The 13,623-nt window shown below is 46.3% G+C and overlaps 1 protein-coding gene across 1 annotated transcript in view; it reads left to right on the forward strand.

Moving 5' to 3' along the window:
- The first annotated feature begins 8,477 nt into the window (after window positions 1–8,477).
- SLC25A31 (solute carrier family 25 member 31) overlaps window positions 8,478–13,623 on the forward strand; it is a 14,772-nt gene continuing 9,626 nt past the window's right edge. The window contains exons 1-2 of the mRNA XM_032806020.1: window positions 8,478–8,694; window positions 13,000–13,127. Coding sequence (XP_032661911.1) covers window positions 8,478–8,694; window positions 13,000–13,127 — 345 coding nt within the window. The remainder of the gene's footprint in view (window positions 8,695–12,999; window positions 13,128–13,623) is intronic.

A 13,623-nucleotide genomic window follows, 5' to 3' on the forward strand; every position in this document is an offset into this window, starting at 1 on the left:
TGCAGGTTAAAGTAAAGGAGCTGCGGAGTGCCTATTGCAAAGCCCGCGAGGGAAACTGCCGCTCTGGTGCTGCCCCCACGACCTGCCATTTTTACAAGGAGCTGGACGCGATACTTGGGGGTGACCCCACTGCCAATCCGACGACCACGATGGACACTTCAGCCGGGGGGGAGGGGGAGAGAGGGAAAGGAGGAGGAGGGGGGGAGGAAACCGAGAGTGAGGGTACTGGGGTGGGGGAGAGACACCCCGGAGTCCCAGGAGGCATGCAGCCAGGAGCTCTTCTCAAGCCAGGAGGAAGGTAGCCAGTCGCAGCAGCCGGTACTTGTTGTGAAAGACAAGCAGAGGAGCGGGTTCCCGGTAAGCAGCTTTTTTTTCAGGATGGAAATGTTTCGGGAGAGGAGGGGGGTTAGGGCTGCATGCATGCATGCTAGATGTGGAATAGCCCATTGATGTGGTCTATCACGTCGCGGTAATTGGCCTTGGTAATCTCTTCAAAAGTTTCAGCCAGAGCGTGGGCAATGCGCTTGCGCAAGTTTATAGGGAGAGCCACTGTGGTCCTTGTCCCAGTCAGGCTAACGTGTCCGCGCACTGTGCCGCGAGGGTGGGGGGACCATTGCTGCACACAGGCAAGCTGCATAGGGGCCAGGGCGGAATCCGCATTGCTGTAGAAGACCCTCCCGCTCTTCCCAGGTGACCCGCAGCAGCGAGATATCTTCCAGGATTAACTCCTGTGGAAAATGTTGGGAGAGTGTTCAGTGTAGGTGCCCCCTGCAGTTTGCTTTCCCCATGCACAGAAAAACCCTGCACATCTCCCTGAAGCAATCATCCCCCTTACTCACCATTTCGGGGCCTCCTGTGGGTTATAGGTGCGCTCTGTTTGGTATGGGAAAAGTATGCTAAAGTGAAGACTGTAAACTCCTTCAACTGTGTGGGAATAACTGTCTGGGTGAGATTATAAACAATGCTGCCTGTTGTTAACTGTTGCCATTTTTGTCTTTCGAACAGTGTCCTTGACTACTGGACTGCCCGTATCAGATCCACTGGCAGAGGCTACAAAACCTCAGGAAGAAGCCGCAAAAAAGCAAAGAAGACATGCTGAAAGCAGTTATGGATCACTCTGCCAGAGAGAGTAAAAAACTGCAGGACTGGACTGGGAAAGGGAAAGCAGGGCTCCGCCAGAGAAACGCAGCGGCTAAGAAGAAAAGCACAAAGCAGCTGATAAGCATCCTGGCGCGCCAAACGGACTCTATCCAGTCACTCGTAGCCATGCAGGCAGAGCACTACCGTGCCGCTGCCCCCCCCCCCGTCCCAAAGCTCTTTCCCTTGTGCCCCAATGTCAGCTCCAAACCCCCTTCTCCAGCATCCAGGTTCTTACCACCACCAGCTGCCCCAACACCTGTACGTTCACCAACCAGCCCTGAGAACTACGACCCTTACCCTCTGCACTCAACCCCCATCACCATGCAGTATTTTCATCCTGAAGTGCAGCAGTCATTGCACAGCACTCCAGACAGGACATATTCAAACCTGTGACTGTACAGTTCACCACCCCACCCCCTGCCCTTTTAGGTTCCCAAAATGTTGTGTGTCTGTCAATAAAGTTATTTTCTTTTCAATAAATGAATTCTTGGCTTTGAAAACAGTCTTTATTATTGCAGAAAGTGAAAGATACCATAGCCCAGGAAAGAAAAAACAGGCACTGCAAATCATTTTAGGAAAACAGATTCCTACTAACATTGTAACCACTGCACTTCACTCCCGTGCAAGGCACCAAACATTACTGTTGGTTTTCAGCCTCAAATTCCTCCCTCAAGGCATCCCTAATCCTTGTAGCCCTGTGCTGGGCCTCTCTAGTAGCCCTGCTCTCTGGCTGTGCAAATTCAGCCTCCAGGCGTTGAACCTCGGAGGTCCATTCCTGACTGAATGTTTCACCCTTCCCTTCACAAATATTATGGAGGGTACAGCACGCGGATATAACCGCAGGGATGCTGCTTTCCCCCAAGTCTAGCTTCCCATACAGAGATCTCCAGCGCCCTTTTTAAATGGCCAAAAGCACACTCCACAGTCATTCTGCACCGGCTCAGCCTGTAGTTGAACCGGTCCTTGCTCCTGTCAAGCTTCCCTGTATACGGTTTCATGAGCCAAGGCATTAACGGGTAAGCGGGGTCTCCAAGGATCACAATGGGCATTTCGACGTCCCCTACTGTGATCTTCCGGTCTGGGAAAAAAGTCCCGGCCTGCAGCTTCCTGAACAGGCCACTGTTCCGAAAGATGCGTGCATCATGCACCTTTCCAGGCCAGCCTGTGTTAAATGTCAATGAAACGCCCCCACGGTGATCCACAAGCGCCTGGAGAACCATAGAGAAATACCCCTTCCGATTAATGTACTCGGATGCTAGGTGGGGTGGTGCCAGAATAGGAATATGCGTCCCATCTATCGCCCCTCCACAGTTAGGGAAACCCATTTGTGCAAAGCCATCCAGAATGTCCTGCATGTTCCCCAGAGTCACGGTTCTTCTTAGCTGGATGTGATTAATGGCCCTGCAAACTTGCATCCACACGATTCCAATGGTCGACTTTCCCACTCCAAACTGGTTTGCAACCGATCAGTAGCTGTCTGGAGTTGCCAGCTTCCAGATTGCAATAGCCACCTGCTTCTCCACTGGCAGGGCAGCTCTCAATCTCATGTCCTTGCGCCACAGGGTGGGGGCAAGCTCCTCTCACAGTTCCATGAAAGTGGCTTTTCTCATCCAAAAGTTCTGCAGCCACTGCTCGTCATCCCAGACTTCCATGACAATGTGATCCCACTACTCAGTGCTTGTTTCCTGAGCCCAAAAGCGGCGTTCCCTGGTGCTGAGCATTTCCATGAATGCCACAAGCAATTTAGTGTCACATGTGTCAGGTGACTCGATATCATCGTCAGACTCCTCGCTGTCACTTTGGAGCTGAAGGAATAGCTCAACTGCCAAACGTGATGTGCTGGCGACAGTCATCAGCAAAGTCCTCAGCAGCTCAGGCTCCATTTCCCACAGAAATCGCACTGCACAGAGACTCACAATGGCGCCAAACATGGACGGAAAAACTGTGAGTGCTCGGATGTGAAGCGATGCATCACGGGGCGTTGCGACAGGAAGCGAAATGATCCACACCCTTCCGTCCCCTTCCCACAACCCACAGCACCAAAATGGGATGAGGTGCTCTGTGGGATAGCTGCCCACAATGCCCCACTCCCAACAGCGCTGCAAATGCCGCCACACTGCAGCGCTGGTAGCTGTCAGTGTGGCCACAGTGCAGCGCTTTCCCTACACAGCTGTATGAAGACAGCTTTAACTCCCAGCGCTGTACAGCTGTAAGTGTAGCCATGGCCTGAGTCTTAAACTGTATGAGGGATTGTTTTGCATATGGAAGAAGGAGCTTAGAAAAAAGGAAAACCATATTTACTGCACTGCTTCCAGGTGAAGAAGCCCCGTTGATGACCATCCATCAAATTTTTAAAGGTATTTAGGTGCCTAACTCCCAAACCAATGGGAGGTAGGCACCTAAATACATTTAAAAATCTGGCCACAGTTGTTGTACTGAATAAATTTAAACATACTCTGTACAGAAACAGGGAAAATTCAAGTATTAGCTCAGTAAGACAAATAGTTCCATAATTATTTGCTGGTATACAAGACTGTGCCTGAGCTAAATAAAAGTTAAAATATAATCCTTCATCTGATTACACTCTTTCAAATGTGCTGATATTGTGGGTCCTGCTGGAAAACAATTGGAACAGGGTTTTTCTATAAGATATTCTTCATAATACGTATCTCAGCATTTTGTAGAGGTGCATAAAATGTGTCTTCAGTATTTAGTTGATTATTGCAAACTGTAGCTGCATTATAAAACTTATGTAAACAGGAAAGGCCTTCTTTTAACTATTAGCTCAGTTTCCATTTGCCTTATCCTTTTAGTTATTTGTGGGATGTTCCCCATTTATACCCAGCTCCACCCATGTCATGGGGATCACCCCTGAGTCCAGCCATAGCCGAGACATAAAGCTCTTTGGAATCCATTACTGGGATAATAATTAAAGTTGTACAAGTGAAGCAAGTCACTCCCTAAAAAAACCCTCAGGCTAACTATGCTGCTTTCTAACACCTGCTAGCCCAGGCGCAGAGAACCAAGCTTACAGCACAGTCTGATCTCCATTTAGCAAGACAATGAGCTACCTTTAGATGGCTGCCTATGTAATAACTTTTTTAACTGCTGTTCACATTTGTGGCATGTTCCGTGTCATATTACCAAACAAAAAGTACATTTAAGATTAAGACTTCAACAGGACACACCCCATCTACTCAAAATTTAAAAGCATGGAAATAAGAAGTTACAGTGAAAGACCACTGCATTCCTTTCTACCTTCATGTTAGCTACAGCACCGTCAATACCGAACTCAGTGTTCCATAAAGCTTTCACTTCCTTCCCCAGCAGATACCTCTAGGCAGTAGATACCCCAGCTTTAACAACCATGCACTGTAATGCGGAACCTTAACTGTGACCTCATATGCTTTTCACATTCCGTGCATTTTGGAAGTTACTTTGCTTTAATACTTGTTAAGATTTTGTGTTAGAATGAAAGTTTGCTTAAGTTGGCGTATGTATTGCCTTTTGGTATCTGTTGGAGATGGAAGTGAAAGCCATATGGAGCTCTGGACTGTTTTAATAATTGTATAATAATTAACTGCACTATGATACCCCTAAACTATTGGTGTAAATTGTTGATGTAAAATGTCTATCCTGTTGAAAATACCAGTCAGTTATAAGCATTTCCTACAAACTAATTAGACAAATTCAAAAAGAAATAGTATGGAAAAATCCTAGCCACAACATTCCAGGTAAAGAATAGATGTGTCCCCTATGTTGCAGTAGATAATACTCAGCTTCGTCTCTGCAACAAAGAAGTAAAGATGATAATAGTATAGTTAATCTCTACCTATTCCAGAACTAGTGAAGAATCTGACACATTAAAACCAGCATCCTGTGTACACTCGCAAGTTAAAAGGCATTTTCAGTCATCTGCACACTCAGAAAAAGCTGAAAATGGCAGTTAAACAAGGGAATTGTTGCTGATATTTACATCATATTTTTCCCTTATGAAGGATGGGGTTTCATAGCACCCAAAGCCTGCTAAGTGCTCTACAAGACTCAGACAAAGTCTCTGCTCTGAAGAGTGTGCAATCTAAACAGACCTTGTGCAGACCAGGGGGGCAAGGAGGTGAAATGCAACAGCAAGTTTGTGACTGAGTGCTGAAATTAGTATGGAATTTGTTAAATGCTCAGTTTTTGTTAGAGAGTTTTTATTGCTAATTTGTTAATACTGCTCTAAGAACAGAACTAGGTTTTGTAGATTTTTAGAAGCATGTTTTAAGGAGGGCCCTAAAGGAGGGGAGGATATTATTTCCTATAGAACACAGCAGGGAAGATCTTTATCAGATATATTCAGTGCAGCTCTTGGCTTTTGTAACTGTGGGGAAATTTATAGCTATGAATCAGGGTACATGAAGTTGATGACAAAAGGAAAAGAAATGGAAAGCAGCTACTAAAGGAGTCAGAACTCAAGTTTCATGCCACAATAGAAATGTGATCCTCCCTCATTGCCTTTATACAGTTTCTTATAGAAATCTTTACAGGGGAGCAGATATGCAACCATTTGGTGCAGTGCCAAGGTTTAAATGATTAGATTACAAGAAAATATAGGAAATAGAAAAGAAATAGCATTTAGAAATAGTATTTAAATCCATGAACAAGCAAAATGTTTGACTGTTTTAAAAAACAAAAACATGGGTGGTTCCCCTTTGGTTGATACCTTCATCAGCCAGAATAGTTTCAGGAACTTGGGGGGAAAGGTAGTAAAAATCACTTTTAAAAATCTAGGTTTACTAATAGTAAACCTAAGAGGAATAGATGTGTCTGGCTTGTAAATTGAAATAGACATAAGTGAAGCAATCTTTATATGAGCAGCTGATTGTGAAAGAACCTGACAAACAGCTCAAACAGCAACTTTGGTTTTCTGGGCTGTTACTCCCTGCTTTCTGGTAGCAGGAGGCAGGCAGCTTTCAACAGCTTTCAGAGAGTTGCTGGGAAGTCCACTTGCTGATTAAAATGATTATAGGCTAGCCCAGAATGGGATAGAGATTTAACAGCCTTTCTTCCATGCTATTCAGCACAGCATTATTTGTTAGTGGATCAATACATACAGCATTGCATTGTTCCCTGTTCCATTATATCTTTAGGTTCCCAACTGCAGTCTCTCTTTCTTGCATGCTTCATAAGGCACAGTTCTGCTGCAGAGATTAGTGGGCCACCAAGTATTGGTTTTCTAGTTCCCTTGACCCTGTTGCCAAGCCTACCTATCTACCTCCTCTCTTATGCCCTGCTGTAGAGACAATAAAAGACATACTGCTAGTGAATGAAATGGCAAGTGCTTGTTACTTCTGAAAGAGAGACATTGTGTGGCTTTAGCAGTGGAAGCTCAATAATCAAAGAGTCAAGATTTACACATTCAAAATACCATTTGATTAAGTTTTTTCCTCCCACAAATTATCCTTTGGGGTCAGTGCTGCACCTGCGATATTTCATAGAACTTATGAAGCATACACTATTGGAAGGTATAAATACGAAGGCATATATGTTAATGCTATTTGAGACTGTTGTAAGCAAGAACGTAAGGCTTAGTTAATTAAAGCTCATTGGATAATATAGTGGTGTACCAATTCTAATCTATAGAAAATGACAATTCATAACACGGGCGTGTCCAGTTAATGCAAATTTTAATCAGTGAATTAGGATGTTTTTTTTCTAGTCCAGTCATAAACTTCAAAGCTCCCATGCATAGCTCGGTGAAAAGTCTCAGAACATTAAGAATGTTGCTTAGTTTCTATTGCACAAGCTATGCAAATGATGATAGTACACATAAGCCTAAGAAGTTTCATAGTTGTACCAACTGATAGTAAAATAAAAATGGATCATACACCTCAGGAATGATACAAAGCCTCCCAAACTGCCCCATATTCAGAGACTTGTAATGAAAATGCAGCAAACCAATGATCATTTGAAACATAAGGAAAGTACCTTACAAACAGGCCCTTTCAGGAGCAAACACTACGAAAGGACTTTGGTTTCATGTCACTATAGAGACAATCATATCTGAAAAGCCTAAAACCTAGGGATCATTAAGAAAGTGATCTTGAGCTTTCAGAATAGCATGTGATACAAACATAATGGATTCTGACCAGCTTGTCTAGTAGCCTGACTCCAATGGCAGCCTATTATTACTATTATTATTATTATGCTTGATATTCACAAGGTGACTTTGCTCACATCCCAATAGTGTCTGAAAATAGCCTGCTTTTACACTTTTCACTATGGGGCACCCATGTATCATTAGCATATGAAAAGTGCTATTTTACCTATGCTAAAATGCACCTAATTGGAATTGCTCCTCAGGTCAGAGCATCTAGGATATTTGCATGGGTGCTTCTGAAAATCCCACTGATCACAAGGGGACAGATTTGTAAAAGGTATGTAGGTGCCTAAAGATGCACACAGGTGCCTAATGGGGTTTTCAAAAGCAGCACCTTTAGGGACCTTTAAAAATCTGGTCCCTTCTGCTCAACCAACATGGATGCAGACAAACACCAGCTTTGAAAATTCCTGTGTGTTCAACATCCACTTGAGCCCCTAGGTAGGCACCCAAATTGCAATCGATTCCTGCCCAAGATTTAGAAATTGCCTTTAATCTGCTTCACATTCCACTTCTGCCTCATTTAAGAACTTTTTTAAAGGGTGACAAATTCCCTACACTCCATCTATTTCTGAGTTTTTCTATTAATCTGGTGAGATCATTGTACTATCACAGCAGGCTCCAGAGTACCCCACAAAAACACTACTGTAGTGTAAAGTCAAAGTCATTGATTTTCATGGTAATTGGATCAGGCAGTAAAACAGGAACACAAATTCAGGAGCAGAGATAAGGTTCTTTGGGTGCTGGATCTTGGTAAATCTCTGAGTTAACATGATGCCTGGCTCGTGCAGCTCCACATGAGAAGCACTGTGCTGTCCAGGGAACCCTTGATCATTGGTTGACACTTTCTCTGCTGGGCAGGAAAAGGTTTTCCCAGCACGACTTTGATCATTTCAGGAGCTCCCCAGCCCTGGTTCCTCAGTCAGTCCTTGTTGCCTAGCTCCAGCCTGCGGCCAGCCCAGCTCCAGTTCCTCACTTCCAGGTTCCAGGTCTCAGGCCCAGCCACCTAGCTCCAGCCCCTCTCCCTGGCTCCCTTTATGCCCCTAGGCGGCTGGCTGCAGTGTGGTTAGCTCATGTGACCTGCAAGGGCGGGTTCTGAGCAGTGGCAGTTGGCCTTGGCCTGCTGGGAGGAGCCTGCTGCCTGGAGCTCCTGCCCCATCCCAGCCAGTGCCGCTGGCCTTCTCCTCTCTGTGTCATGCAGGCCTCGGAGAACCAGCAGCTCTTCGACCCCATCTCCTTCGGGGCTGACCTGATGGCTGGGGGCATCGCAGCCGCCATCTCCAAGACCACGGTTGCACCCATCGAGCGGGTGAAGCTGCTGCTGCAGGTGCAGGCCTCATCCAAGCAGATCCGTGCTGACCAGCGGTACAAGGGCATGATAGACTGCTTCGTGCGCATCCCCAAGGAGCAGGGTACGGACCCCCGGCGCCCCCTGCCCCCGCTTCGGGCGCATCCCCAAGGAGCAGGGTACGGACCCCCGGCGCCCCCTGCCCCCGCTTCGGGCGCATCCCCAAGGAGCAGGGTACGGACCCCCGGCGCCCCCTGCCCCCGCTTCGGGCGCATCCCCAAGGAGCAGGGTACGGACCCCCGGCGCCCCCTGCCCCCGCTTCGGGCGCATCCCCAAGGAGCAGGGTACGGACCCCCGGCGCCCCCTGCCCCCGCTTCGGGCGCATCCCCAAGGAGCAGGGTACGGACCCCCGGCGCCCCCTGTCCCTTACTTCATGTGCATCCCCAAGGAGCAGGGTATGGACCCCCGGCGTCCCCTGCCCCTGCTTCGTGCACATCCCCAAGGAGCAGGGTATGGACCCCTGGCACCTCCTGCCCCCACTTTGGGCGCATCCCCAAGGAGCAGGGTACGGACCCCCGGCAACCCCTGTCCCCTGCTTCGTGCGCATCCCCTAGGAGCAGGGTATGGACCTCCAGCACCCCCTGTCCCCCGCTTCATGCGCATCTTCAAGGAGTAGGGTATGGACCCCTGGCAACCCCTGCCCCCTGCTTTGTGCGTATCCCCAACGAGCAGGATATGGACCCCCAGCAACCTCTGTCCCCTGCTTCGTGCGCATCCCCAACAAGCAGGGTATGTAAACCCCACCCTCCTCCTGTCCTCATAACGCTCTATTTTGTGTGCCTCTACATGGAGCACCACGTATATTCCCCACACACAATCTCGTTCTATCCACACCCTCTTCCAAATCTAGGGTTTCCAGGAGTCATGCATCTCTCATTACACGCCTTCATTTATCACTCTTGTCATGCAATTATTTCTACTGGCATTTCATACATCCAGCATACACCTCTACCTCGATATAACGCTGTCATTGGGAGCCAAAAAATCTTACCACATTATAGGTGAAACCAAGTTATATCAAACTTGCTTTGATCCGCCAGAGCGCGCAGCCCCACCTGCCCAGAGCACTGCTTTACTGCGTTATATCCGAATTTGTGTTATATCAGGTCACGTTATATCGAGGTAGAGGTGTAGTTGAAGATATTTGGCAGGGGTTCCCTGGTAGCTCAGCCCCCGGCCACTAGATGATGATCTGATGCCTGGTGTGCAGGCTGCCTTCTCTTCCTCTGCTCCCTTACTGGCTTGCAGCCAGCAGGAGAAGAGCAGGCAGCAGCCACAATACAAGGTCAGAAAAGAGCACTGATAGCCCTTCCCTGCTGCTCCAGGGTCCACCTCACCCACTTCACCACCAGTCCCTTCACTCCAAGCACCTCTTCACCAAACCCACCCACATCTTGTTGCCCCCCACACGCACTTCCTTTTCCAGCAGGCCTCAGTTCACCATGTCCTACTTTGACTTCTGTTTTTCTTGCTGGAATGAAGTTGAGGATTCCCTCACTGACTGTGCTTTTTCAATTGATTACTACTATTGCCTTTTTCTGAGGAAACACTGTTGTATACAAAATTATGTACATACACTCAGCAATTTTAATTGAGTGTATTTTATAAATCAAAAAATAATAGAAAAATCGGAAGTGACACTTTGTTTAATCTACAGACACATCTTCACATGCTGTACTGGCAAAAGTGTGTGTTCACATATTTATGGGTTACCCTTCACCCAGAGACTCCTCCACAGATCCCTATGCCCAGCACCCCCTGCCCAGAGATGCCCCCTGCTGACCTCCCACCACAATTTCACGCACCCTGCACACTTTTGCCCAGCTCCCCACCCACAGATCCCCTACTGTTCAGCACTCCCTTCACAGTCCCACCATCACAGCTGTCCTGGGCCCCATATTCCCGAGGGAATTCTGCATCAAATTCTGTGCATAATATTTTAAAATTCTGCAAATTTTTTTTTTTACAATAAATAAATGTGGAAGCTCCACCATGGCAGCGAGGAGCACATGCCACTGAGGTGGGAGAATATCCTGCAGCCTCCTCCACCCCCCTGGGGCAGTGAGGCTGAAGCTGACCTGACACAGCACAAGGGCCACGCCTGCCACAGAAACACCCTGCGGCCCTGTCCCTTTTGTGCCAGGTGCACCAGATGTGGGCAGGGAGGCTCAGCCTGCCAGCAGGATCCAGAGGGACTTAGTGTGCAGGGATCCCGATGGGGGTAAGAGGGTTCTGTGTGGGGCAGTCTGACAGCAGGCAGCTCAGTGGGGGATCTGGATGCACAGGGAGGTTCCAGGTGCAAGGGCAATGGGATTCTACATGGGGGACCAAGTGAAAGTGGTTGGAGCTTGGGGGGAGGGGTAGTTGGCTGGGGCTCAGTGGAGAGGGTGTCTGAGGGGGCTCATCAAGGTGCTACAGATGCAAGGGAGGTGGGGCTTGTAAGGGTGAGGGCTTGATGGGCCTGCTTAGCAGGGGAGCCCAAGCTGCTGCCAAGGGGATCCACATGCTGGGCCCCCACTTCCTCTATACCCTTCTCTTCCCTATCCCATCATAAGTGCTGACTTTTGGTTTTGCCAGTGGGTGCCCCATCCCAGCTCTGCCCTCTCCCCCAGGACTCTGGCCCCATTCCACCCCACCACTTCCTGCCCCCACTTTGCCCCCTCTCCCTAGGTCCCCTTCCCTGAGGGCTTCCCACTCACTCCTTTCTGCCCCCTCCTGCCTTAAGGTCAAGGTGTATGTATGTTTGGGGGGGCTCAGCTCCCACCAACTGGCAATTTTCAGCACTTTTATGCACTTTACATATTCTACTTATTGAATATGTGTCTATCATTGGTATCTTAACATCATCATTAAAATAGTAATGAACTATATAGTTACATTATTATGAATTACAGTGTATTAAAATCATTACGCTCAGATACAAGCTGTCTTCACTAACAGCCCGGTTTCCAGACATTACATTCACTCTGCTTCACACCTGCTTGGGGCCTCTTTGGGAGCTGTGGGCCACTGATGGCAGTGGAAAGGTGGCAGCTGAGAGGGACAAGCAGTGGGGAGTCTTTCCCCTCTCCCTGCCTCTTTCTCATGATTTTTAAGCCAATCTCATGAAGTTTGGGGGCCTGACTCATGATTTTTGAATGCTTGAAGCTGGCAAGATGGTGGTTTGTCCCATTCCACCCTAAAGTGTTCTGTGGAACTGCAACAGTCAGGAGTAATCCAGGTTGTCAGCAAGACAATAATGACATTTAGTTCACAATTGGAAGGTTAGAAACTTAAAGTTACGGCTTAAATGCTGCAGAAATGGAGGGTTATGTCCCTCTCTTACCAGAGACAGCTTCCCATTCATCGGCCTTAAGTAAGTCAGTTGATTTTGTGCCCTTCAGTTAGGTAGCTAAAGTGCACGTGTATATTCTTGCTATGGGATGGGCTCCACTGACAGCCTTTCCAGAAAAGATTTTGGTGTTACAGGAGTTTTGGTTAGGAAGCTCACCCAAAGTGATCCTGCTACCATAAAAACCCACCAGTAGGTTATTTACATGCCTTCTTATCTAGAAGGTTATTGCTGTTATCATTATTTTATTTGTATTACAGTAGTTCCCAAAAGCCTCAGTGAATATTGTGGCTTCATTCTGCTGGACACTATCTTGATATTGGGGGAGTCATTTTGGCAACATTGCCCTGAGAAAACTAACAGCACTGGTTAGAGACACTCATTGTACAAATGGACTCCATGCAAACTTCTCCACATATCAAATAGAATTCCATACATACAGATGGGATTTGCACCTTGATAGTGCTGTAAGTTGACACACTCACCTGTCTCCTTAACAACTTAATTATATTGTCCAAAGGGATATTTTTTTAATGTATATAGGAATCTAATGATAAAAGGTCATTGTACATGCTGAATTCCCACTATGTTTCATAAACATTTCATCATTCTATGTATAGAGAGCCTGAGCTCCTTCTGTAGTGATTAAAATACACATGCAGCCACACTTAAATGAGATAAAGAACATGATTGCTATATATATCCCAGTGAAGAGTTAGGAGATTTTTTCACACACATTAAAAACATGTATCAAAAATTTTATTTAAGAGGTAAGGAAGTTAGGAACCTTCATTTCTGAGAGTTACTATCATTTCTCTTGTGGTCTCAAGAGTTGAGATTTCTCACTGTTGGGTACTAATACAGACATCTGTTGGTTAGTGTTAGAAAAAAGTTCAGATTTCCAGTGCCATAGGAATTTTTTTGGCCACTTTTACAACTCATCATAAACTAGAAACAACAGTAATGTAATATAAACTGTTCAGGGTAATATAATACAAACATTGTAAATGTAATTTAATAATCTGTTTTCTGCTACAGGATTTTTGAGCTTCTGGCGTGGCAATTTGGCAAACGTTATCCGATATTTTCCAACACAGGCTCTAAACTTTGCTTTTAAGGACAAATACAAACAGATTTTCATGTCCGGACTGGATAAAGACAAACAGGTGAATGTGCTCTAGCAGATTTGATCACTTTAATAAGTAAAGCTGTTTTGGTATGGGCTAGTGTGGGTTGAAACTTTTCCAATGGAGAATGCTGATTTGATTAAATAAAAATGTTTGACAAGAAATTAGTTATCTAATTTGTTTCATGTGAAAATAGATAGCTCAAGCATTCCCTTTATCTATATCTGTCTTACATTATCTTTTTAGGATTTCTGTGGTGGGTTTCTGTAATTTCAAAAAAATATGGTGTTCTCTGCTTCTCGTCCTGGAAGGTTTCAGAGTAGCAGCCGTTAGTCTGTATCCGCAAAACTATTTCCCCATGTTTATTTCCCCCCGCTACTACTGTGCCTCACAACTTGTCAACTGCTGCAAATGGACCATTTTGATTACCACTACAAAAAGTTTTTTTCTCTCCTGGTGGTAATAGCTCACCTTAACTGATCACTCTAGTTAGAGTGTGTATGGTAACACCCATTATATATAAAAAAAAAAAAAA

The sequence above is a fragment of the Chelonoidis abingdonii genome, chromosome 5, assembly GCF_003597395.2.
Source record: "Chelonoidis abingdonii isolate Lonesome George chromosome 5, CheloAbing_2.0, whole genome shotgun sequence".
In the NCBI taxonomy this organism is placed as follows: Eukaryota; Metazoa; Chordata; order Testudines; family Testudinidae; genus Chelonoidis; species Chelonoidis abingdonii.